At 39.0% G+C, this 26411-nt stretch overlaps 5 protein-coding genes across 6 annotated transcripts; 2 read left to right on the forward strand and 3 right to left on the reverse strand.

The window, feature by feature from the left end:
* Window positions 1-792: 792 nt before the first annotated feature.
* On the reverse strand, window positions 793-1476 carry LOC110044879 (uncharacterized). Its single transcript, XM_020750454.2, has one exon. It carries the CDS (start codon window positions 1383-1385, stop codon window positions 939-941), a length of 447 nt encoding a protein of 148 aa, XP_020606113.1. The 5' UTR covers window positions 1386-1476; the 3' UTR covers window positions 793-938.
* A 631-nt stretch (window positions 1477-2107) lies between these two features.
* LOC110044829 (histone H4) lies at window positions 2108-2663 on the forward strand. The gene has a single exon (XM_020750410.2). It carries the CDS (start codon window positions 2200-2202, stop codon window positions 2509-2511), a length of 312 nt encoding a protein of 103 aa, XP_020606069.1. The 5' UTR covers window positions 2108-2199; the 3' UTR covers window positions 2512-2663.
* Window positions 2664-4267: 1604 nt separating this feature from the next.
* Window positions 4268-18483, forward strand: LOC110044780 (SRSF protein kinase 3-like). Of its 2 annotated transcripts, none has more exons than XM_089281104.1 (17): window positions 4268-4522; window positions 6755-6839; window positions 6914-7005; window positions 9345-9453; window positions 10044-10131; window positions 10255-10342; window positions 10474-10580; window positions 11132-11291; window positions 11931-11959; window positions 12414-12786; window positions 13816-13887; window positions 14442-14560; window positions 14996-15103; window positions 15626-15695; window positions 15812-15904; window positions 16224-16257; window positions 16542-18483. In XM_089281104.1, the coding sequence occupies exons 2-17, from the start codon at window positions 6805-6807 to the stop codon at window positions 16696-16698; spliced, it is 1734 nt and encodes a 577-aa protein (XP_089137230.1). In that variant the 5' UTR covers window positions 4268-4522; window positions 6755-6804; the 3' UTR covers window positions 16699-18483. The 2 variants fall into 2 exon arrangements, with proteins under 2 accessions (XP_089137230.1, XP_020606024.2); XM_020750365.2 differs by lacking the exon at window positions 4268-4522 and adding an exon at window positions 6311-6676.
* Window positions 18484-19711: 1228 nt separating this feature from the next.
* Window positions 19712-22106, reverse strand: LOC149096648 (uncharacterized). Its single transcript, XM_089281106.1, has one exon. The coding sequence runs from the start codon at window positions 20829-20831 to the stop codon at window positions 20532-20534; it is 300 nt and encodes a 99-aa protein (XP_089137232.1). The 5' UTR covers window positions 20832-22106; the 3' UTR covers window positions 19712-20531.
* A 1229-nt stretch (window positions 22107-23335) lies between these two features.
* Window positions 23336-25221, reverse strand: LOC149096649 (uncharacterized). The gene has a single exon (XM_089281105.1). It carries the CDS (start codon window positions 24620-24622, stop codon window positions 23537-23539), a length of 1086 nt encoding a protein of 361 aa, XP_089137231.1. The 5' UTR covers window positions 24623-25221; the 3' UTR covers window positions 23336-23536.
* Between the last annotated feature and the right edge of the window lie 1190 nt (window positions 25222-26411).

Here is a 26411-nt window from a genome sequence, read left to right on the forward strand (position 1 = left end):
TACATTTTCCTGCTTTTTCAGCATAAATGGCTGAATACTGTTCGAGAGTCAGACTGTGCAAATATAACTAGGGTGTATTAGGATAAGTTATTTTACTGTACAGATTGCGCAACTCGGACAGCTGGAACTTTCAATGCATTTAATCTCAGACAAGAACTGCTTGTTTTTTTTAAAAAAATATAATCGCTGCAATAAATCTTGGTATCATATATTATTATTTTTCATTATATTTTTAATGTTTATGCACTCAAGTTAGCAGCGGCTATTGTGAGATTCATCACAGAGCTTGCATAATTATGAACACAAATCAACTTGCAGCATACAACTTAAAAAAGCCTCAGTCTAAAAAATTAGGTATGATGTACGTCCTAAGAAATATAATTTGTCCTTATTCTTAAATTTTATGAAGTGGTGAACAACTCAACTAACTATAAGCTTAAATCAGTCTTTAGAGTATAATTCACATTTCTATGAAATGCAAACTTAGATGACCTATACAAACGTTTTGATAACATAACTTTAACCCTTACATGAATGAAAACTACAACAGAACCTAACTTCATAACTTCACTCGTTTAACCATAAATAAAAGATCACAGATGCAAAACAAATTATCCGCAACTTCATGATCACACAAAGTATGGACATGGTACAGGAACTGATCGTAACTGTCAAGATAAAAAGTCGTTTCTTGATCTTGTAGAAGTTCCAACAGTGTTCGCACCGACTACAGTTCAAAGCCAAAGGTTCTTGACATAACTCGTCTTGATCTGAATTTGTCAACTTCTTGGCTTTGTTTGCTATAGATGCTCGGCTCGGGAGTCCCCCTTTTTAAAATATGCACAAGTTTGTAATTTTCTAAATGTGGATATCTGACCGATCCAACCATAAATTCTAGACTAATATAAACACTGCTTATAAATTTCGTCCACGGAATGCTATGATTCTTTCTTAATGCCGTGCGTAGTTATTCCGTTTTCCAAGGCGTCACTTCCAGAACAGTGATTTTCTTGCAGCGCTCCGTTTGCCAAAGATGTCGTGACAGCCGTCAATAGAACTGCTTGATTTTCAGTGTTCGAGTTCGTAAATTGAACATTAATTTCTGATGGTACTGTGATTCCTCCGTTAGCGAAGAGCGATCTTAAAACGTTCAATTCTTTTTGTAGCAAAGAAACCTTGTTCCGTAATTCTTCGTTCTCTTTCGCTAAATCCGCAACTCTTCGCCTTGTTTCCTCGATCCGCTCCTTAGCTTTCATACGACTTTTCCTTACAGCGATGTTGTTTCTTTCTCGCTTTTTCACGTAATCGTCGTCTTCCACCTTGCTTGCGGGACGCTTGGTCGCTTTTGACATCTTAGAATCTGTATTTTCAGCCGATGATTCCATTACTTTACCGTAGCAGGTCTTCTGCAGCAAAGGTTTTCACCTCGATTACCTAAGATTTCGTTCTGGTGCTATAAAAAAGTTCGAAGCTTGCGCAATCATCATATCTATTGCGCAAGCAGCTTAGCGTCCAAGCCGTGTGCATTGTTCGACAACGCATAAAATATGATACTCTGACGCTGTGCAAGGTATTCGTGGACTCGGCCGTGAGGGCGGGGCAGGGGGCTTGTTGAAGGCGGGGGCGACGGGGGCCACAAAGCTCCTTGGCCGAGAAAATAACAGAACAACAGAAACAATTAAACTACACCTAGACGTGCGTGAAACAGGGGTGGAATGAAATAACAGGTTCTGAAGCACGGCATGGCTTCTGGAAAATTCAACGGGACACAACGGGACGCATCGGTTTCGCTGGAATTTGCCTCTATAGTTAAAAAAAAGGTCAACACAAACGAATCTAAATTGTTAGAAATGTCTCTTAGGGATTTGATAAATAAGTAAGTGCACATGGAGCTCTCATACGAAAATATGAAACTCGCAATATCGTATTAGGTGCAGAACTAGAGACGAAGCCGGGGCCTGGAATACTAGGAATGCTCATTCATTGGTATTATATTGTAAGCTGATTGGTGAATAAAAGGTGATAATAACAATTAAACTAATGAGATTAATGCATGTTTGGCAACATCGAGAGGTGGCAGTACAAAGGATATAAAAAAGCGGGAAAGAATTATATTCAGAGTTCCTGTTTCTACGTGCTGTCAAAACCGTTGAGGAGTAAACCAAATCTTTGAGAGAATTAAAGCGAGCTGCTGACAAGATGTCTGGACGCGGTAAAGGCGGAAAAGGTTTAGGCAAAGGAGGCGCAAAGCGACACAGAAAAATCTTGCGCGATAACATTCAGGGCATTACCAAGCCAGCTATAAGACGCTTAGCAAGGAGAGGTGGTGTGAAGAGGATATCAGGCCTCATTTACGAAGAAACTCGCGGAGTTCTCAAAGTCTTCCTAGAGAACGTGATCCGAGACGCCGTAACCTACACCGAACACGCCAAACGTAAAACTGTCACCGCTATGGACGTTGTATACGCTCTGAAACGACAAGGGCGCACATTGTACGGATTCGGCGGCTGAAGAAATGAAACGAAGGGCAAGACTTGAATTAAGAGATGAACACTGGAGTGGACATGTAATGTAACGCAGAGGGAAGATTATTTACTATGACTTTCAGCCGGACTGAGACTTTTAATTTCAGTTTTGTGTTTTTATTTTGCTTTCAACAAGAAGATTTTCAAATATTTCGTTTCTTTGACACGTGCGATACGACAAATATTCTCACAGTGACCATGCGTTAAATTGTATATTTTATGCACATTGTTGTATAACGCTTGCACTTTTTTCGTTATATTTTGTACCTTATGACTTCAGCAATTGGTCGTTGAGGCTACGGAACGACATGATTTTGTTGACGACAACTATGTTTTTTTTTTTTACCGAGACAAGGTAGAGATTTATTCACGTATATATAGAATGTATAGGAAATTAAAAGTTATCACGTTTGTTACAATGCGCATTCCATGTATTTTTCGTCATTGACAGCTGACAACGCGCCAGTTGGCTTAACAGATACATGTACCAATGAAGTTATGATTATTTTGCACGCCCCAGAATCATGAGTAAATTTGTACCGCAGTAAATCGTCCTTTCCAGTGAAAACGCCCTCCAGTTACACCTGTGAAAACAAGGAGTCTGATACTTGATAACGCGTAGCAATAGGCCACGTTCGATAGATCAATATTCTAACATGAATCAGCGACTTTCAGGCCGACAAAATTGCGACAATTTTTTAAAATTCCCTTTGCCTCTCAATTCACGAAAGAGACTTAGGGGGTGGGGGAAGGGGGGGAGGCAGCACCACCTTAAATTTTAAGCTGGATGTATTTTTGTTACATTTCTTATTTCATTTAAAACTTCCGTTGTTCGTTTCATTTTAGTACCAGAAAGTACTTCCTTCAAGTTAGTTTGTATAGATTTATTTGCCATTTCGTGCAAGCTCATTTCGTTATTTGGCTAATTAACTAACCACAACCCCTCATTTTCCTTCCTTTCCTTGTTTGCAGGACGTAAATTGGTGATAATGGCATGATTTTGACTTGTGAAGTTAATTATGATGTCTTCAATACGGCCACCTAAGGTGTTCGTTCGCTCTTCGTTCGTTCGTTCGTTCGTTCGTACTTTCTTCACTTCGGTCGGTCGTTCGTTCGTTCGTTCGTTCATTCGTTCGTTCGTTCATAATTCCCTCACTTTGTTCGTTCGTTCGTTCGTTCGTCGGTGCTTCAATTACTTCGTTCATTCGTTTGTTTATTTGTTCGTTTGCTCGCTCGCCAGCATTTATAGATTACCGGATGTGTCGAGGTTTTGTTTCAGTTCCTTGGACAAATTACTCCATTTCCGAAATCGGGGTAAAATTGATATAAAAAAAGAGACTCATACGGAAACCGGGTAGCAATGACGTCAGAAACGACCACAAAGAAAAATAAAACTTTTAACTACAAAAATACAAAACTAAACAAACTAAAACACAGGCTTCCACTTGCTCTACAGTTTGCGCTGAGAATTATTTATGTATTATTTTTTATCAGTTATAGGTCATCCAGTCATACGTGTATATAGGGTTGGACAAATATGATTCTACTGATCAAAGACGCGCGTTTTTGTCGATAATGTAATTTTTAAAAAAAATTATTGTGGAAGATCGCTGAGAGGTTAATATTGTTTCTCTGTATCCTTCTTATCTGTCGCCCACTGGTGTGTTTCATTCATTACAGCTTTTGTATACACTTGAGCTGTCAGAATTTCTCTGATGCGAATGTCAAACGTCATTCGGGTGAAACAGAGGTCATTGTGGAACTTTTGTTTGTGGAGTCAATCAGAGCGCATTTCAAACAAAAACAAACTTCGATAGCGCTCTAATCTGCAACAGCGCGGCAATCAACTTTACTGACCGCAGGATCCATTCAAGTCCATTCATCTGGTATTCGGAGAATTCGAGCTTTTTAGGATCAAAACTTACAGAAGATGCCATACTAGAGGCTGTTTGCTTCGCGAAATAACAGGTTTTCGGTGCTATTCCGTCGGAGAAAAGGTGAGATACGAGATGGCTACGATGTTTTTAGATATTTTGTCTGTTTACTGAACAGCCTAGCCAAGCGTGAGGACAGAAAATAAGTTGGTCGAGGCCCGGAACAAATCATTATTTTGATTTGGAAAGTTAAAGTTATTTTTTTTCTAATCCGTCATGATATAGAGTTCCTCTAAACTCGCTTTACGAGTGAGTTTGACAAAAAATTCTTCCGCAACAACAAATGTTCCATACCGAAACGGTTGAATAACTTAAATGTTTCGAATCTATAATTTAGTAGTGTTACCAGTCTTCTCGGTATTAGTCGTTGAGTTACAATACACACTTCTTTACAAAACAGATCTTTAAAAGGGTTTTTACAAGTAGAGGTTACCTTTGATTAGCTGTATTTCGTTAGTGTTACGGGTACAGATGAGTTTGCCTTTGTGTGTAATCCTGACAAGATCAAGTTCTGCGTCAATTTTGAAACATTTAGACTAATTACCAAAACCAAGATCAGACGCACTGATATTTTGACATATTTTCAGTCGAGCTCATGCATGCATTGATTTATCTCGCGAGTTGTAATTATCGTTAAATTTTCTAGGTCCAAAGTTATCTGTAAATCGTTCTGAAGTTTACTTTGTGTAACGAGAGAACTGAGGTCAGAAAAGTCAAGACCGTTTTTTATCGAAACATTCAATTCGAACACTGATATTGTCTTACATAGTTGAGTGAATCTTGTTTTAGTAACACCATAGGGAAATTGTTCGAGATTTGCAGCTCTTCAACTTAACACGATTGCCAAAATGCTGTCGAGTATTTCTTATTCACGATCAAGTGTTCTTCACATCGCCAGGAGCCCATCACCATCATGGGCTCCTGACATCGCGTGATCTGGCCGGTAAATTTAATCCAATTAATGGACGTGTTATCGACAACTTCTTATCCGATTTTACTCCTGAGCATTTTAGTGGCTTTTCAGGGATATCCAAGCGTGTTTGGGACGACAGATTACGTGACCTTGAAATCTTGTGGAGAACTTAGTGTTTAATCACTTAGTCCGATAAATTCAGTAATTTGCCTTTCGTGAACTTGGTGAACGTTTAATCGATCAGTTGATTGATATCAATTGATTACTATTCACTGTAACCTCTCTTAATCGAGATGATCAGCCATCATTGGTTGTTCCTTACATGAAAAAATAAATCAACATAACTCAAAATTTCTTCAAGGCCAAGCTGCGCATTTTAATGGTATCACTGTTTTTCTTGTGTTGTTTTTAAGTTCCCTGAATAAATTATAATACCTGCTCCCGTCGCGGATTGTTACTGTTTTGACCCCATGTTAGAGGAGCACAATTGATATTCATCAAGGTTGCTTGATAACATCTATTACACCTCGGTAGATCCTTGTGACCCTTCGTTTAGCCAGAAAACCATGGCAGGGGCTTCGGGTTTTGCCAAGAAGAATCTTGACTGAAGTGAAGATTTCGATATCTATGCTACTACGAAAATGCAAATTTGACACCTTCATTTACCCCCCTCTGGTAAAACCCGAACTACAATATTAGCGATTTGACACACCACTTGATATCAGCATGAGTGGTGGCCTTAATAAACATTTTAATATATTGCCGCAGGAAACTGAATCTGTGAATTCAACAATTGAAACGTGTCGCTCAAAAATAAAATATTTTCTCGTTCTCTGAGCATGATATTAGTAGGATACTAGGATATATTTTTTCACTTCTTAAGGTATCTTACAATTCCATAGTAGATTTCACTCCAGCTTCCTTTTTTTTTAATTTTATACTTTTTAATTTTTTGGCGATCAAAAAAAATTTTTTTTTCATGATTTGTCGACTGCAGCGACTACATTTCCATGGGATCTATTTTAGTCTGATACTAAAAATCATTTTTGAAAAGCAGGAATCATGAGTGAAATTTAGTCCATTGAAAAAGAAAGACCGTTAAAAATAGGTCTACGATGAACTGTTTTTAGAAAGCAATCTTAGCCGAAAAATGGAAGTTGTTGTTTTTTTTTGCTCACGCATTAAGCTGTCGAGCCCGCGATCCCTGTGCGCTGACATGCGCGCCAAAAAAATAGTCAACTTTTCAACAAGCTTATCAGAGGCAACGAAAAACGGTATAATGAACTCCAAAATGCAACGGAAAGGTTAGATAAACTAACATGCCCTTTCCTAAGCTCTACAACGGGATATATTACTCACTGATTTACTGTGACTCGTTTCAGTTCTTGCAATACAAGCGAAGAAAAAGAGGTACAAAGCACCAAAGGCACGCATGAGGCCAGAAGACAGCAAGACCAAGCCGAAAAGGTAAAGAGAACTCATGGTTAATTTTTTTACAGGCTAAATGTTGATGAATGTTTTCTGTTTTGTATTATGTCTAGCGGGAGTGTGTCTAGTTTCAACGATGAAGATTATGAAGTGGACGAAAACTCCGACGAAGAGGAACAAGAGGAGCCAGGAGATTACTGCAAAGGTACGTTGGCGATTGTAGCGAGTGTCGGTTTGAAGTGGTTTTACAATTCCTTTCGTATTTTATACACAAGAACAGCGATCTACACCAGGCTAAATTATGCATATTCCTGCTGAGACTCGGAGAAGTTTATTCTTCATTACTTCGTTACTGTGAATCTAGCTGAAAATTTCGTTGACAATGCACCTAAAGATGTGTCTAAATTGACAAGCTCATATAAAATTAATCTGTCTGTAGCGTGTTCAAAACTGGAAAATTATGCTGCCCGAAAGCTCAACACGTATTGAGAGGGTTTGAAATTGATCTTCTTAGTTTCGTCCTTTGAAATAGTGCGGCCGATTAGTATTGTCAGGAAATATGGAAGTTTTTCACGAAAAGATAAGCGATAAAGGAATTTGTTTTGCGATTTTTCTAATGTACATGTATACAAACTTCAACTGATGAATCGAGTTGGACTTGCACACGGTAAATATCGGTAATAATGCCAGATCTTGCAGTCAATAAGCGATACGATTGTCAAAGCGTTTCTAGAGTGTTTTGAAGGTGACTCTGTTTACTGCATGAGTATTTTGTAAAAGAAATATTCAACGCGGCAACAAATGGCTTTGTTTGAAGTGAAAATGTGACAACAATTAAGTCTATGCTCTGTATCAAACAATAATTTTAAAGCACAATGGAGGTTTTTTTTCATTTGCTTTATGAACTTTCTCGTAATCGCTTGATTGAGGGTCTTAAATTAAAGCAAACCTATGGAAATTTTTGTCCAGATGATGTTCACCTTCAGTAACCTTTCTTTCGTAACAATGTGCAGTTGTATGTTGCTACAAACATAGCGCTTTGTTTCTCACAGAGTCATTGTGGTAGAAAAAAAATTGGAATGCTTAAAAGAGAAACTTATTGCGCTACCTCCCTTTTGTATCTTTTTGGAAGACTAGTATGTTTTTATTGTTTTTGTTTTGATTCTGAAGCTCAAGAGCTTTATGTTTTGAAAATTGATCTTTACATACAGAAACAGGAAATCCTGTAGTCAAAAGTTGAAGGGATGCATTCCAAATAATTTTACCATTTATAGTGCTTAATGCGTATCAAACACACCAAACAGAAATATAGTTTTTGCATTTATGCAAGGCGAGAAATTTGCATTGAGTGGAAAGGGAACCACATTTCCATCATCATTATGGAAAGTGACTGTTAAGTTGTCATTTGTTTATTAAACACCTTGACTTTCTTGGTGAATTGAAATCAAAATGTAACAAACTGTAGCAATTTAAAAGGGACAAAAATTTCCATGAGTATTATTTGAAATTATGATGCATTTTGGATGGGGCACAATTATTGGCTTAAAAGAATGTGTTTTGCTTAAAAATTTAACATAACACCTAATATGAAAAATTTGGAGCCACACACTGTGGGAGCTGATACTCCTGCACCGATGTAGGAGTTGCATTTCCCGACACCTGTCAGCCAAAGGCCAGAAAAATTCTTCTAGCACATAATTTACATAATTATATAGTGTCCTCAACAGTTTACAGCTGGCAAAGACAGATCTACCATTGTGCATACATAACTCTTCTCCAGTGAGAGGGATATCTGAGTTTAGAATTAAAAAATCTGTGCTCATGATGTAATTAGCTTAATCCTATCTACAGTGTATAACAAAATTCTCGATCATTGATTGGTTTCCTTGCTCCTGTTTATCATGTGATTGGTGTGCGCTCATATTACAGGTATCCTATAACAAATGTTTGTGTATTTGCATATCAATTGTGTGCACTTTCATGGCTTCCTAATTAATGTTCTCTTTAGACTTTGAAACATATGGAAATTTAGGGACTCAGTTATTGTGCTAGTGATCTCAAGTCACGCTTGCACTACTTGCTCCTTGATTTTGAAATTATTTGACTGTGCAGTTACTCCCTCAGTTGTACTTAACTTGGTCAAACATTATTCTCCCATGATGAAAAACTGGAAAATAAAGAGAAAAATAGACTAAAAGCCATAGAATTTAATGACAGTTTGTACCAATTGAAATGGTAGGACTAGTTACCTCGAAAAATTGTTTCAAAAACACAATTTCTGTCAAACAGATTTTTTTTGGTAAATTGCTACATTTGATTTGGTTTCCAATTGCAATTTATGGGATTTTTGTTCAACTGGTGAGCCCCCATCACGTAAATCCTCGTAGAACTCCATTATCAGGAATGGAATTTTTTACAACGTACCTCAGACATGTGATCTCTGTCGGGTGGAATTTCTCAGATTATGCAAAGAAATCAAGTTACGCACACTGTGAAGAAAAGTGTGTGGGTGTTGATGGTCTTTGTTAATTTCTTCCCTTTCAGGAGGGTACCATCCTGTTCGATTAGGTGACTTGTTCAATAACCGGTACAGCATCATCAGAAAGCTGGGATGGGGACACTTTTCAACTGTGTGGTTGGCATGGGATCTCAAGTGAGTATTGTAATCAGTAGTTGGGGTATATAGGCTTCGCTTCTGGGTGTTCTTGAAATCCAGTGCTTAATGTTGGCAAAATGTTTTTGTGTGGGAAAAAAGGTTCCTCCTGTGGGAGGAACCTTTTTCTTTCTCAGTGAAGGTAGATCTCACTTCCTAACTGGAAATGAGTCCTTTATCTTTGCAGAGATGCCAACCTAGCAAAATTGAAGTCTGGGAGATCGCCAATTTTAGCTTATCGACCCTAAAAAAACACTCTGTTGAAATTAAAGTTCCTCCAATTCAGTCACAAAAATGCATCAAGTGTTCCAGAGATTCAGTCTGTGTCCAGGAGACTCTTGAATAATTCAGGAGAGTTGGCATAGATGTCTCTGCAGCCAACTCGATTACTCAAAGGAAGTCTCAGTTTGCAAGGATGTGGAGAGCTACGCAACTGAGATCACAACAACCTAACTCACAAAGCAAAAACACATTTACTGGGTCACTATGCAAAATATACTGCAGAATCATATTTTGAAAATATTCTGGTTATCAGTTCATTCATGATGTCCCTACAATGTAGTGACATAATTTTCTTTTTTTATTTCCAGAGATCGTCGGTTTGTAGCACTGAAGATTGTTAAAAGCGCATCTCATTATACAGAAACTGCTATAGATGAAATGAAACTTCTAAGAACTGTAAGAATTTGTTTTTACTTATAATAATTCTTTTTTTGGTTTAAGATAGTAACATCTCTCATTGTGTATTTTTCCCTTTTTACTTCATGTAATATCTAAACACATGCCCTTGATATCTTTTAGGTGCACACAGCAGATGCAAATCACACTGGATATAAACATGTTGTCCAGCTAACGGATGATTTCAAAATTGTAGGAATAAATGGTTCACGTATCCGTTATGGCAGGGCAGGTCACCTGATCAGACCCCATTCTCTAATAGAAGGAATTGTTTTAAATATATATTTTTTCTAAAACCAAGTCTTTTTTAAATGCCTTATTTCCTTGACTCTTGCTTCACAGATATATGTATGGTTTTTGAAGTGTTAGGTCATAACTTGTTAAAATTAATAATAAAGTCCAGTTACAAAGGAATACCAATATTGCAAGTCAAGAGTATCATAAAACAGGTAAGTTTGAATTTCTTTCTACTTCTACTTCTTTCTACTTCTACTTTCTATTCCTAGGTGCTTCATGGTTAGTGCGCTCATATCTGGATCAAGCCGTTCAGGTTTGAGCCCTGGCCAGAGACATTGTGTCATGTTCGTAAGCAAGACACATTACTTTCACAGTGGCCCTTTCCACCCAGGTGTATAAATGGGTATGGGGGAATTCAATGCCGGGGGTAACCCTGCAATGGAACAGCATCCCATCCAGGAGGAGTAGAAATACTCCTAGTTACTTCATGCTACAGAATCCAGGATAAGCTCCGGCCTGATGGGCCACTTGGTTCATATGCAGTTTTAACCTTTACACCCCCCCCTCCCCCCCCCCCAGCCCCGATATACCCTTTCATAAACCCAAACTCCTGGGCTGACACTGATGACAGATTACCACTGGCTTTGTTTTGTTTATTTCTAACATTACATTCTATTAAAAAGCTTACTTTAAATTAGATTACATTTGGTTGGTCTCAATAAATTTTCATGTGGTGATATCTTCAACTGTGGTCTTTATTCAGACATTACAAGGCCTCGACTACTTGCACTCCAAGTGTAAAATTATTCACACTGATATCAAACCTGAGAATATTTTACTTTGCGTGAATGAGAAGCATGTTCAACAACTGGCAGCAGAAGCTGCAGCAGCCAGAGCTTCGGGACTTTACTCCCCAGCCTTAAGTAAGTTTCGAGATATTATTTCTCCTTACTTGTTTGCATACACTTTTTTCAGTAATGGACATGAGAATTTGGTGTTTCATTGCCTTGATGATGATTAACTGTATTCTCATCACCTGTCCGCTTGGTAGTGTTTGGACATTGTTAGAAGTTAGGGCCAGTTTAGATGTTGTGCCTCTGCCATGCCAAACTAAAATCAGGAATTAAGTTTGGTAGAAGCATGGCATCTGAATCAATCTTTTGAGTTAAGTTTGGCAAGCAATTAAGTTAGACAACCTCTACCGTGCTACATGACTATGGCACAGCAGTGATTCAAATGTTGTACTTCTGCTATGCCAAACAAAATTCACAAATTATATTTTAATTTATATTGGAGAGATTTCATTTCCACAGTGGGTTATGAGGAGAATTATTATGTGTTTTCAGTACATCAGACAGAATTTGTTACGACTCTGGCACAACATGTGAATCAGAGTTGTGTTTGTGCCATGCTACAGTCAAACTTAATTGTAATTAAGTTCAGCACGGCAGAAGCATGACGTCTGAACAGGGCATTACATATTGAATCTGTACTACTGAGAGAATTAGTTAAATCATCTAAATATGTTAAATTTCACGTTTTGCATTCTTTTTTTCTTTCAGTTAGTACTGCTCCTCCTTCAGTAATGCAGGTATGTGAATAGTCAAAGCTTCGTTAGTTTTATGTGTAGTAACATGGTTAGAAAAAGTGAAGAATGAAGGCTATAAATGTAACCTGCATATTAAGTGTTTATGGTTTTGCAGCCATCACGATTAAATTAACAGATCTATGTCTAGATAGACTCAATTTATTTAGTTGTACCTTCCACTAAAGATGTCTGTGATTAAATTTTAAGATGGTATGTAACTATACTGATATCGATCTAGTGTCTTGATGGGATGTTTTTACTTGTGAAAATTTAGAGTGAAATACCAAGCAGGGGCTCTCTCTGAAGAGTTATTTTGATCAGGGTAAATTTTTTGGCTCTTGTGAAATGGACATCTTTCAAATGAGGGTTGCATTAACGATGCAAAGAATGGCTTATTTCTGTTCCATCAGGCTTATGGTTCTATCACCTCTTGCTGCAAAAATATTTTAATTTGCAGCAATGCACATCAACAAAGATATCAAAGAACAAGAAAAAGAAAATGAAGAAAAAATTGAAGAAGCAAATTGAAAAGCAGCAGCAACAACAGGATGAAATTGAGCAAGGGATGCTGGAAGAAAATGAGGAAGCTTTGGAAAAGGACAGTGAAGAATGTTGTAGCAATAACACAGAAAATTGTGTGGACAATTCCAAAGTTTGTGAACAAAATGCTAGTGGACTTGAAACAAATCCATTGCCAGAAAAGACTGTGGAAAATCACGTTGATAGTGAGTCTGTAGAATTTTCTGAGGAACTTAGTAGTCAGACTCTACAAGAGAAATGTGTTGTCTCTGGTGACGATATGTCAGTGACGGAAGAACAGAATGAAACAGGTAAAGCCAACCCTTAAATATTCTTTTTATTATACCCACATTCAAAATTGTCTAGTCAAGAGCGTAATCTCTAGATACTGACCTGGTTTCCTGAAAGGTCAGTCACTAACCTGATACAGTGAAACCTGCATCAAGCGGACACCCTTAGGACACTCACTTGTGTCTGCTTAATACAGGGTGTCTGCTCTAAACAGGTCCTACTGTGTTGTGCCATAATAGTTCATTATTAACCCTTCTGTAACACAGTGTAACACAGTGTAAGATCAAATACTGCTCATAGCACAATGTCCAGTCAGTCAATGCATCAATCTGGAATAATCTACTTAGGTTTAAAACAACATTGCTAAACAATGTTAAAGGAGTCTCAGAGCTAAGCTTTTAGAAGTAAAAATCCCTTGAAGTGTCCACTTATTGCAGGATTTTGTGCAACAAAATGACTTAATACTGGTGTCGGTGTCTGCTTAATAGAGATGTCCACTGAATGTAGGTTTATTTTACGGTAAATGTGGGAAGAAAATTTAGGGACTCAAGAGTTCTTGTGTCCACTTAATAGAGGCAGGTCCACTTAATATGGGGTCCACTTAATACAGGTTTCACTGTATCACAAGATTTTCAGCCAAACTTGGGTACAGCAAAGAACTGAACTTACCCTTGTGGTATGCTTCAGTGGCATACCAAGCTCCTTTGACCTCCTATGGGTTGTTTTGGCTTGACCGAGTGTTAATGACATACAGACCGGCTCGACCAATGTTGGCCAGATGTGCTGCTGAAGTGAACCAAGTGGTATGATGACTAGGCATGATTGCTACTACTACTGTGGTTGGAGCAACTAAATTTTCTTTGCCGATACAAGTATGACTTGAACACAGTTCCAATTAAAAATATCTTTACAACCACGTGTGGCTTGTTAGGCCAGTGTTTTTAACCATACCCTGCGGAATGCCGGGGCATCATAGGTTTTTTGTTGTGGCCACTCCTTTGCTAGTCCATTGTAGGACTGCTAATGTTGTGTGATTGTGTGATTTGTAGATGGACTACTGTGCAATGGTGAAGCACAGGACAGCAAGAGTGTTGACATGGAGTCATTACCGGAACAGAAAGGTATTCAAGAGAAAGCTAGATGTAAAATAATGTGCATATCTTGTTTTCTTTTTCTTTTTCTTTTTCTTTTTTGATGGGTGGTGGGTCATCCCGATAAGTGTACTTCATACAACGTGTCCGTATTGCTTTTACACCCTTGAAATTTGGCAAAATCTGAGGTTTCAAAAAATTAAGATTGAACTCTCATGTCCACCAATGTGGGCCCAAAGCTTTGAAACAAATTTCCTTTGACATTTTTGCATAGGAAGTAATTAGGAAAAAACATCAAAGATATATTAATCATGTTTGCAACAACAAGAACAAAAACAAAGTTAAAGGCATTTAAAGGGCGCGAGTGCTTTAATTTGTGGATGATAGAGTGTAATTTTAGTGACTGTAGTGTAATTGAGTGTCGGAAAACCAAAACCAAACCAATTACTTAGCTGGACTACTCAGTCAATCTCAAACCATGGTGAAACCAAAACCAAAACCAAAACTAAAGTAATTGCCTGATTACTTTTGACACTCAATTTAGAAGGCCTCTAAAGCATTTGACCTCTTATATTGCCTTCCAGCTGCATCTGAAGAAACCTGCATTGAAGAAAGTTGTCTAGAAGAAGGTTCTGTAGAACCTGATCAAGATGATGACTCCATAAGAGTGAAAATTGCTGACCTTGGAAATGCTTGTTGGGTGGTGAGTGTTGAGAAAGAGAATTCAGATGAAAAAATTGTACGGTCTTGTGAAATTTTGCAGTGTTTGATTTTATTTCTTGTTTACATAAAGAGACACTTTGATTGTCGTAGAACCAGTGTGGCTCACATGACAACTTGTTGGCCTGGGTGACAAAAACTACATGTAATGCATGTGTTTCCCTTCCGTTCTGTCAGAAGACTGATTTCATACCAAACCTTTAAGTGGTGTTTGCTGTTTTCATGATTCCAGTGCAAGTTTTCAAACCAAAATTAAATCTTGATCCAGAACAGCAGGAAGATATAGACTTATATAGAATGTACACTGTCAAATTAATTCAGTTTAAAAATTAATTGTCAGTTATTAGTTGAATTTGTACAGACCATTACGTTATTTTTGATAAGTTTTTTTACTGTTTGTCATTTGACCTTTTGTCAGCATCATCACTTTACAGAAGAGATTCAAACAAGACAGTATCGCAGCCTTGAAGTTTTAATTGGAGCAGGTTATGGTCCGCCAGCTGATATGTGGAGTACAGCCTGTATGGTGAGAAACAGTGATCTGCTAACGTTAGAGTACAATCTGTGTCTTTTTAATTATGGTAAACCTATTGTCATAGGCCTATAGTAAATGATAGGTGCTACAATTATCTAACAGCTTCCCCTTTACATGCCCTGCATGTGTGTGTGATACATGGAGGGTGACAAACTTAAGAAAAAATGGCACATTAACTCATAGTACGGTGTTGTGTGTGTGCAGGTACAGTCGCCTCACGGTTAGTGCACTGAACCAGAAATCAAACGGTCTGTGTTTGAACCCTGGGCAGGGTCATTGTGTTGTGTTCTTGGGCAACACACCTTTCTCTCACAGTGCCTCTCTCCACTCGGTTGTATAGATAGGTACTGGCACATTTAATGCTGCGTTAGCCCTGTGATGGACTAGCACCCCATCCAGGGAGGAGTGGAAATACTCCAGTTGCTTCATGCTACTGAAACTGGAGATAAGTGCCGGCCTGATGGCTACTTGGCTCATATGCAGACTTTTCCATGTTTTTGTTTTGTATTGTAGGCATTTGAACTGGCTACTGGGGATTTTCTTTTCGAGCCCCACTCTGGAGAAGATTATTCAAGAGATGAAGGTATTATTGTTACTCATTGTCTTACCTTCACGGTAAACATAGTAGTCAATTAATACATGAATAGTATATTTATAAATTAGTATGATAAATTGATGGACTGTTTTGTTCTTTCACAGATCATCTAGCTCATGTCATTGAACTTCTTGGGAAGATTCCGAGGCATATTGCTCTTTCTGGCAAATATTCCAGAGACTTTTTCAACAAGAAAGGTTGGTTCTACACCAGACGTGATGCACCACATCTGTTTTCGCAGTATTCTTTGCTGGCAGAAGCTGATACACTCCTAGTCAATAAAAAGAGAAAGGACAGGGGGGAGGGGAAGGCAAAGTCAAGTTGGGTGTCGTCTTTCTACAATAAAAGGGGTGGAGTGTGGGGAGAAAATCTTCAGCCCTATGACCTCCAATCCCCTCCCCCCCTCAGACCCCAAATCTACGACACATGTTAGGACAAGTACCTTACCATGCTGAAGGTGTTTTCTTTTGTTATTGTTTAAAAAGGTAACTGATTATTTGCGCTCTATTACAACAGGGGAACTCAAGCACATTTCGAAGTTACGACCCTGGTAAGTACCGTGACAGACGTATTATTGTGAATTCTTGTGTGATATGATATGAACACTTCTAATTACTTGGCAGAATAGAAAGGTTTTCAATCAAGTGTCGTAAAACCCAATCCAAACCAATTAATTAGCAATTAGACTACTCAGCCAAGCTCAATCTGCAGTAAAATCGAAACCAAAGTAATTGCCTGATTGCTTTCGACACTCAATTGAAAACCGCTCTAACGTGAAAGTAACCGCTCTAGCTGTCAAAGTAATTGCTGATCTTATTTTCTTTTTTTCTCAAGGGGATTGTACGATGTCCTACGTGAGAAGTACGAATGGCCTGAGAAAGACGCCATGGAGTTTTCAGCGTTCCTGCTCCCAATGTTAGACTTTAACACCGATAAAAGGGCAACCGCTGTACAGTGTATAGAACATCCCTGGCTCAGAGATGTTGTTTAGAGGTCAAAGGATTATTTGGACCATTAAAAAAAAACCTCGAGTCGAGACTTCAAGCTTCATGGGTTCGTTCAGAATGACTCTTCCTGTTGTTATAAAGCCCATTTGTCCAAAGTAGTTTTGACTCAGTCATTTTGACGAGCTGCTGTGGGGACATGACAGAATAGTTCTTTTTCACCCCCCAAATCAAGGAAAGTTTGAATTTTTTATTTTTCGGACACTGTATTTAACTTTCGGATCTTGCAGAGTTCACCGCGGAGACTAACAAAGTCCGTAACATGACACTTCCAAGTGACATTAATTTTTGTGTAGAGTGCAGCTGGATTAAAAAAAACAGTGGACATTTGTTCTTCCAGCTAAACATGTTTTAGTGACAGAAAACCAGAAAGCACAACTTTTGCACTGGCGTAAGTGCTTATAAACTTACCAGACATTAACCCCAAGTGAAAGAAGTTTCCGTTAAATAGTTTGCGTTTGATTTACTGAGTGTCCAAACTAGCGTATTGATGAGTTGAGTAAATCGAGTACCCTAGCATAATTAACGCAACAATTAAATTATCATAATAAATGGAACCTAATTATCATGATTAGGCTGATCTACCTGGACTGGTTTTCACTTGTCACATTCTGTTCACACCACCTAAACGTGTGTTGTTAAACTAGCTCAAATGAAGTCTGACGTTTTCAAAAAGTTTAGAATTAGTTTTCACTTGAGGTGAAATAACAGCGTTTGAAATCTAAAGTGAGTCAATCTCAGCGATGATCGTTTATGTACAAACCAATTTTAGTATGTTACCTTTAGCGTGAACATTGTATTGTTTAACGCAACATTTATTTATTTTTGTTGTGGAAATAGAGAACTGGTAATCTGTATGTTGTTTTACTTACTTAAAGATATTATAAATCCAAATAGCATTGCATATTCTGAAGGACAGTTAAAAGAGAACTTTTAGTAATTATTTAATTATATATATTCAGTGGAATGTTTATAGCGCCTTTGCGTTTGCTGGAGGTTTTGATTGTCTTTTTCTTGAAACTTTGTTAGTTTTCCAAATTTCTCGGCCAATCGAACGAGCCTACAAGTTCACCTGCATGTGAAGATCACGTGGCGACCATGTCTTTGTCGCGTGTCAGATTAACTTCGTTTCTGATTGGTGGAACAATGGGAAAGCCATTACAAAGCTGTCAAAGACCGATCAAAACCTTATCCAGTCGCAACGGTATATGGCGTTGCACTATGAAAGGAAAAGAGTTGTTTATAAAACTAGAGACTGGTTATTGTACTTATTTGTCGTTAAATAAGGTGTATTTAATGTTCTAAAGAATTTTATTTTGCCTCGAGTTTCCTTCTACGTGAGTAGTTCTTTGCTCTAAATATTCGTGAGTTTCAGGGCTTGAAGAGATTTTTGGCTCTGGCCTTAAAATTAAAGCGTCCAAGATAGAAAAAGGATTGGGTTCTCAAGCCCTACCGCAATTCTGCAGGGCTCCAAAGAGCAATAAATGGCATTTGATCTCCAAAGCTAAGAAATCCCTCAGATACACAACCTGTGATCACGTGTTCTTTTCTCCCGCCATTGTGGTAAAAAGAACGCCTGATCACAACGAGTAAATCTAGAAGAGAAGACTTCATCAAGACTATCACTAGAGGCAAGGAATATTTGTGCCACATTGGTACATGATGGATTAAACACCTTACAAAGTTAGCACATATGATTGTTGTACTTATTCGAAGAAGTAGTCTTTAAAAATTCTTTGTTTTTTACTTCATTAAAACGTGTCAACTGAGAATTATTTCTAAAATTATTCTTGAAGTAATTGCATTAAATTGAGGATATTACATGGCCGCTCGGAGATAGGAAATTTCTGCTCGAATGTTGATATATTTTTCAACACGAGAAGAGAAATTTGGTATCTTCAAGCGGCCTTGTAATGCTCTATGTATAAACACCCGGCCTGATCAATCGATGACAATCGACGATCGGAAATCCACTCGATCAATCAACATCAATCAATGACAATTAGTTCATTTCTATCGATTGTTATCGCCAAATCGATAATCACAAGCTCGAGTTCTCTAATTGCTATCGATTGCCATCGATTTTTTATTTACTTTTGTTCGATGTCCCGCCGATTTGTAATCGATCTTTGCGTTCCACTTGCAGCTAAGGATAACGTGTCTCAGGTGTCTGGCGACCTCTTGCCTTCTGCAGAAATAACCGGAAAATAACCGTTAATAATCGATGGCAATCGATGACAATCGTTGACAATCGAAAAAGACAAAATTTTTGTTCATTAATTGGTCATCGATTTCGGATATCAATCGATTGTTATTGATTATCAGCTTCATCCATCGATCAGGCCGGGATAAACAGCAATGAAATACCAATCAATCTGACTTTCTCTGCGAAACTGCGCGATTTACTAGATGATCAAGGCAACGGTGATCTTTTCACATGTGAAGACAACTTGTCTTATGCTCTTATCTCCCCGCTGAAACGATTATAACATATCTTGTAACTAATCTTAATAAATACAAACACAACATCAGGAGCGGGCATCTTGTTTAGGATAGAGCGAGTGTTGCATCATCCAGAAAATGCAGCAGCGAATAAACAGAAAATTACAGCAAAGTTGAAAGAGATGCCTTCGAGTGGCTCTTCCATAACTTACAAAATCTTAAATAGCCTAATAGCCCCTATGGATTCATCATACCTGCAAGTATGCCTAAATTATTTCTACAGTTAACACGAATCATACATAACTATGAACATACCTCGGTGTAATTAGAAAAACGATTTTCACGTGTGAAGATATGATGTTTTCGCGCGAAAGAGCACCTGGTATTTCATTGATGTTTATATAATAAAAAACTGATACTACCAGTCACCATTTAACACTTAAGAAAGGACGGCTGATAACGCTGTTATTTGAACAATTACACTTGCTGATGCAGAGCACTTTAATTCCCCAGCCCTCCTACCCACCATGATGTGAAAATGGCCCGAAGACATAGACATGACATAGACATACTTTATTTAACGTGGACAAGTACACACTTAGCTGTTCGCTAGTTTCCAGGTGCTCCACGATTTAAATTAAGTAATGTACAACATTATAAAAGCTTAAAAAAAAAAAGGTATTTACATCAAGCTAATTTAAAAATCACTTTAAAAAAAAATGCGCTAAAAGCGATAAAATATAATCAAAGTGTATTAAACATGAAAATCAGTTTGCCGAATCTTTTTCAAAAAGTCTAACAATTAAAAAGAAATAAAAAGAAATAACAATTAAAAAGAAATCTGACCGTGCTTGACGAAATATTGCAGAATCATATCCAGTGGAACTCCGTTAATACGACTACCTAGCTTTTTGCATAAAATTGTCGTCGCATTTTCTTTAGGAGACCGATTGCGTGTTGGCTTCGGAACAAAGAAAAAAATACCGTAAAAACGCAATACAACTCAGTAAGGTGATGGTCATAAGACGCGGTTGCAGTGTACAGTGTTGCATGGATTAACGCCAACTGTATGACGGGCCTTTTTTTATTATTATTGTTTGAATTCTCTAAATTTTGCTGCCTAAACCGCCAAGATTCGGTTCCTTGCGAACAGTGAGGGGGGGCAAGGGGGATCTTGTCACGAAGTCACGATAGTAAATTTTCGATCTCACGAATCCCGAAACAAAAAATTCCCTTTTCACGATTCTCGAACATGTGCACGAAGCTATAATCAAAATTTGTACAAAAAAGTGGATTCTTTAACTTTACCAATAATTTACAGCTGTTGGAAAGGTGATATTTGAAATCTTAATTTGCTGGTTTTACTTTAAGAGACCTGTTAAGAGAAATATCGGACTTGGACAGCTCTTCCACTGCGAGTTGTTACGGCTCTTAAGAAGGTCAGAGTATCGTCGTCGTTGTCACTTTCCACGGCATCGTCAGGCCCACTGTCTGTTTCATACTGCACATCATCTTCTGGTATTTCGGGGGCTTCAGACACTTCAGGATGAGCGAAGGTGACTTCTTGCTCTTGCTCTTCTTGTTCGTCGACGATTGGTGGAACAGCTGTCTGATACTGTGCAGGAGGTTCAAGGTGGATCTTGTCCTTTGCGTAAGCAGAATCTGCTGGACGATACATATTCAAAGGTAAAGTGCCAGCCTAGAACTTCGTTGTTTCTTGCCTCACAGTTCTCTGTCGAACGCACTTGCCATGCTGAACTGCCCATTCTCTCATGATCTGCTCTTGAATTGGGCAGAATTTAAGTGCCTTGTTTTGCCAAGATGCGAAAGTTTGGAAATGTCTTACAGTGGAATTGAACTGTCTGGAATTGGATAGTAGGATGTTGGGTGAGTGAAAAAATAGGCTGCCCAGCTTGTGATCCTTTTGATGCTTTCGTAAACAGTGTTTCCCAGATTACGGGAGTAGTTAAGAGATGTGGGGCATTGATCCTTGAAAGGACCAACAGCGTGCAGATTTTCCACTTGGGTTGTCAGACAAGCATGAGGATCAACGTGGATGTCTTTGTTGGTAGACTTCAATTTGTCATCCAGCCGATTAAGTTGATTGTAGATCATTTGTACGGACTTAAGCGACAGGTTCGAGATAGAACCGTCAGCACCGTTTGTGGCTTTCTGGGAGTCAATCGTTTGAGATCACCGACTTCTTGCAGAGCTTCAGCTATTGATAGGCGTGGAACCGTCTGATGTTTCAGATAAACTGAAAATGCACGGAACAATTTGCCAAGGTTTTTCAGATAGGTGACTGTACCGGTAATTGTAGTCAGAATTTTGAGGCATCCTGTCTGAGGGTCAGTGACAAAACATTGCAATTGTTATTGCAAACTCCCATCGGCTGACCAAACGAAGAGTTTTCTGCTCTTCCCTCTGCGTTACTCTCTTGGCCGTTTCCAGCAATCACATCAACACTGCCATCCTGATGAAGATACTTGACCTGGAAAGCTCCCGCATCACAGAACAAGACACCGTCCAAATAACTTGCAACTCCTCTACATTCAGAGCATAACGCAGCGTCATTGTGTAAGATAAAAGAACTTTGTCTTGATGTGAGATCGATTGATAGAAGCTCACCTTGCTTCTCGGCTTCATTCTTGCCTTTGAATGACACAAACAGTGTTTCATTATTCACACACATGGATAGCACTGGAGACATTCAGCTGGGTAAGAACGCAACTCCTTTACTAGTCCATGCATTGCAACTCCATCAGACGTGAACTCAATTGTGTAAAAATGTCGCTCGGTGTCGCTGGCACTTACGATGATAGATTCTGTCATGCTGCATCATGCCCACATCTTGAGAAAGAAAGACCTTTTTGGTGTCATGTTTTGCTTTCTGGTGTTCACTGGTACGCTTCTTAATGATATCGTTCATTCGGTCCCGTAACTGCATGCTGCACTGTACCTTCTGTGGATACTTGCCACCCTTCTAGAACATTCTAAAGATGTTCTTTCTTCAGTTTGTCCACAGGAGGCGTTACATTGCCCGATATCAGATTGAAATGACATTGATACTCGTTGGCTCCGAAACGTACGCAATGCCTTTAAGGCACACAATGTTTCTTGCATCCCCAAGTTCCTTGATTATCTTTACCTCAGCCGGAGAATGGAGTCGCACTTGCAGAAGTCTTGTTGTCTTGTTCATAGGCTTGTAGTCCAACACTAGCAGCTTCCTGTGGTCCCCCAAAGTCACCGCAATTGGATGTGGGTAGAGGCCACTTCTGTTCGTTTCGGTAACTTTGTATCTGTCTGGTACAAGTGGATGTACCACTCTACCAACTTTCTGCAACTGCTCCAGGACTGTACCTTTTGTGAGATATAGGATACAGTCCACATCCATCAGGAAATCAACGGGTTTATTTGAACCTGTCAACATGTTTCGTTTGTCGCTACTCTCAGTCGGCTTGGCTCAAGCGTTAAATTCACTAAGGTCACGGAAAAAATCTGATCACAATGCAGTGAAATTCAGCTACGAACTCAACTTTAGACATTCACAATTTATTTCTTATCTATTCACGATTCACAGCCAAGGACTTGTACATGTCACGCGTCACGGAATACACTTCAATCACGATTCACGGAACAGTTTTTTTGTCAAATCACGATTCACAGAGCACAAAAAAAAAAAAAACCGTATCACGGCGTCACGAAATTACCCTTGCCTCCCCTCAACAGTTCAGTTGTTTCTCTATACGTAGAAGGAACCAACTGCTCGCAGGGTGAAATATTAACGAACCATCTTTATAGAATACATGCAATACAATTGTTATCTGGAGTCGGCTAGAAGAATGGAATATCGCCCCTGGAAATAATTGAGTACGTTTTACTTTTGCTTTGTTTCCTCGTGTCTTACCGTAGACACCTCAGCACGTGATCAAAACGAATTTTCTTGTAAACGAAGAACGAGTAGATCTGGGTAAGAGATTAGCGAGACCAAAAAACTGACTTTTTCGCATGCCATTAAAATACAGGTGGAAAAATTTTATGTTTTTAAATTACTGGTGAAAGAAACACAAATTCACTGACTTATCAGATATGATGTGCGCAAACACCAATTTTATGCGGCCGCGATAAATTTATGACAGTTATGTATTGTTAGATAACTCAGATAGTTTTAAATTTAACGTGATGAAGTATAACGGGTTTTCAGTTTTTGGTCACATCTGGAAATATCACCAAGAGGATATATAGCTTGCTAGCAAGCTGTCTTTGCAGCTCTCCCGACTCCCTCTACTCCTTCTTGCTCGCAAGCTACCACGAGAGGAAAAACGATACCATCTTATCACTGCGTCACGGTTCTCAAGAACAGAATGAAATCGTTAGATTCTCCTAGATTCTCAGATCACGCAAGACATTTTCTATGATTACCGGATTCTTGCTAATGTGGAATTGGTGCCACAAATTTTGATCGTCATTAGCAGTGCCAAAAGAGAATGCCATCGCCTCCCTGTTCCATACAGGGCTAAAATACTCTATCAACATGCTCTCGATACATGGAGCGTAGTGTTTTATATCCACAATCATGAACCGGACCACAAAATCAGTCAGCTCCAACTTCACTCCTTCAGTTTGTTGACTTTTGGTTGATTGCTTTAGCTTACTGGCATTCTCAATTTTTCGACGATGGTCTCCGAGGCGTTCTGCAATGTTCGTTGTTGACATTCCCACATAAACCGGCTTACGTGTGGAGGGAAAGACCTGGCTTCCTTCATAAAGCTGGGTTTTACCGACATGATAAATGAAGTAAACGCCAGGAAGTCGGGGGAACGTACTATTTAGGGGATAAATGTAGAGCTTTTTCAGAAAGTTAAGAGCAATCCGTTGTAAAACGCACGTGTGTCCGAAAAATCGAGAATCAGACAAATCAATTTGCTTCTGGAATTCGAGACACAGTTCTTCTTCTACCTTTAAGGTTTGTTCTTCGCAATTCTTTGAGAAAAACTTTAAAAGTTGTTTTATATCTGGACCTGGACACATCTTTTCTCTCTCTGTGCAAAGAATATTGTCCACATACCTGTTGACTGAACGAGCAAGACTCTGTTGCAAAGCATCACGGGCGCCGCAGAGCTCTAACAGCTTCCTGTAACACGCGTAAATCGCTGAATGTACATTACGATCAAACGAATATCCAAGTTCTGGTAAAAAAGGCAGAGTTGCATTAATCTCATCATGCGGGAATTTCTTTTTTTCTCTTCCTTTCTTTTTTTTCGATTTCTGAGAGGCAACGGCTGGTATCATACCTTCAAACACCTCGAGAAAATCTATAAATTGCCTCTTATTCCATAAGTCTTTCATGCTCCTCAGTTTGTCGTCTGGTAACTTCTCAATCTCCTCCGGCTTCAGGTTGCCGGATTTGCCTACATCAATGCTCTTGAAACTGTCACAGCGAGCTTTTAGTTTCTGATGTCTGTTCATGATGTTGCGTACCTCCTTGCCTCGAACACGTAAAGCGAGTAAAAATCAACTGAAGGCTTGTTCGCTAAACAAAGAGAGGATTTACCGTATCAGCCTTCATGAATTTTAATATTTCTTTTCATAGGGTGTCATCCTGTCACTTTGCGTTTTTTTTTTTCTTCATTGTTTTTCGCACGTGGTAATATTAATCGAAAACTGATGCACCTCCGTTTTCCTCGAAAACAAAACGTATTATATATTCTGGGAAATGTCTACTGTATTCTTATCGCTTTCAAGAGTGACTGAGGGTCATGCAAGCCAAACCTAACTTGTCCGAAAAATTCCCGAAAGTTTCTGACCAATGACCAAGGACGTTCCAATAGCTTCCGAAGATTGTCGAACATTACCGAAGCCATCGCCTCTCGTTATTTCCGATAGCTCACAAAGGTTCAGCAACTGTATCTCAACACACAATTTTGCCATGGCATAAAATCCGTCGGGAATGAATTTTGAAAACTGAATTAGCAAGGATTTTACTTGTCGTTAGTAACCGGACAAAATGCTGCTCTTCGCTCCCGCTAATTGAAACTGTTTTGCTACATGTGCCTCTCGAATCGGCGGGCGTACTTTTCTTCCCGAGGCGAAGGGCGGACGGAAAAATCCCTGGCTCCAGAAGTTTGGTTCATGTAAATTAACCAAGAGCTCGATCTGTTCACCTTCTAGCATGCTTTGACACTGGCTACAAATTACAAAAGTAAAAAGTGACATTTAGAGCATTTAATATATTTTTTAATACTGAAATACAGTGTCTATTGTTTTAGAGTGGCTTAGTGACATTTGTATCAGCAGCACTTAATATGGTCCTCTTTCAATAAATAGTGCAATCACAAAAATACTAACTAATGTAACAGAGCAATCAGAAGTGTCGAAGAAAAATATGTAGCTGGCGTTTAAGCGCGGGAAAAATCGCGTAGGCCAAGGGGCACCGATTGATTGGACTTGAATTTGATTGGCTGCAAATACATCACCTTCACTATGATTGATCAGTGCACACGTTACACGGGTTTCACAAACCAATCGGCGCTACGAGAACGCTTCTGAGGAAGTGACGAAGAAAAATGTGTAGCCATCGTTTAGCGCGGGAAAAATCGCAAACGCCAAGGCGCGATTGATTGGATTTGATTCTGATTGGCTGAAAAAATATTACCAAAACTATGATTGGTCAGTGCTCGTTACACGGGTTTCATAAACCAATCAGCGTTCAGAAAACACTTCTTAGGACAGTGGAAAGAAGGCACTCTATATTATAAAAGTTCCTTGTGCAATTGTTATGCCTATGGAGGAGGGGTTATCGCCCCTTTCCATGACGGCGGCCCACAGAGGTGGAGGGAATATCGCCCCTTGCCATGACGTGAGCCCATCAAAGAGAAGGGTAGAGGGGGTATCGCCCCTTTCCATGACGGCAGCCCACAAAGGGGGAGGGGATATCTCCCCTTGCCATGACGTCAACCCATCAAAAAGGAGGGGAGAGGGGGTATCGCCCCTTGCCATGACGTCATACTAGCACCACTTTTCTCTTTCGCCAACGTTTCAGTGAACCACCTTTTGCACCACTTTTTGGCTCATTTTTGCGATTTGCTCGAACTTCTGTCGGCAGCCATCTTGAATAAATTAAAAATCTGGATAACTTGGATCCTATACTACTACTGGGGGTGCTCCTAGAAAACTGGTTGTGGGTGCGCGGCCCGCTTCCCAAAAGCATTCACCCATTAATGACCAAAATCTGCGATTTTCCCCACCCTATTTATGA

This window comes from Orbicella faveolata, unplaced genomic scaffold (genome assembly GCF_042242905.1).
Source record: "Orbicella faveolata isolate gen_17 unplaced genomic scaffold, um_ofav_v1 contig_48, whole genome shotgun sequence".
Lineage (NCBI taxonomy): Eukaryota > Metazoa > Cnidaria > Anthozoa > Scleractinia > Merulinidae > Orbicella > Orbicella faveolata.

Bases quoted from the DNA above. Each gene is read 5' to 3' on its own strand.
- LOC149096649 (XM_089281105.1), bottom strand. From the start codon at position 24,622: ATGAACAGACATCAGAAACTAAAAGCTCGCTGTGACAGTTTCAAGAGC.
- LOC149096648 (XM_089281106.1), bottom strand. From the start codon at position 20,831: ATGTATCGTCCAGCAGATTCTGCTTACGCAAAGGACAAGATCCACCTT.
- LOC110044829 (XM_020750410.2), top strand. From the start codon at position 2,200: ATGTCTGGACGCGGTAAAGGCGGAAAAGGTTTAGGCAAAGGAGGCGCA.
- LOC110044780 (XM_020750365.2), top strand. From the start codon at position 6,523: ATGGAAGTTGTTGTTTTTTTTTGCTCACGCATTAAGCTGTCGAGCCCG. The intron at 7,006-9,344 runs GTACGTTGGCGA...CTTCCCTTTCAG, and splicing joins GCCAGGAGATTACTGCAAAG to GAGGGTACCATCCTGTTCGA. The intron at 11,292-11,930 runs GTAAGTTTCGAG...TTTTTCTTTCAG, and splicing joins ACTTTACTCCCCAGCCTTAA to TTAGTACTGCTCCTCCTTCA.
- LOC110044879 (XM_020750454.2), bottom strand. From the start codon at position 1,385: ATGGAATCATCGGCTGAAAATACAGATTCTAAGATGTCAAAAGCGACC.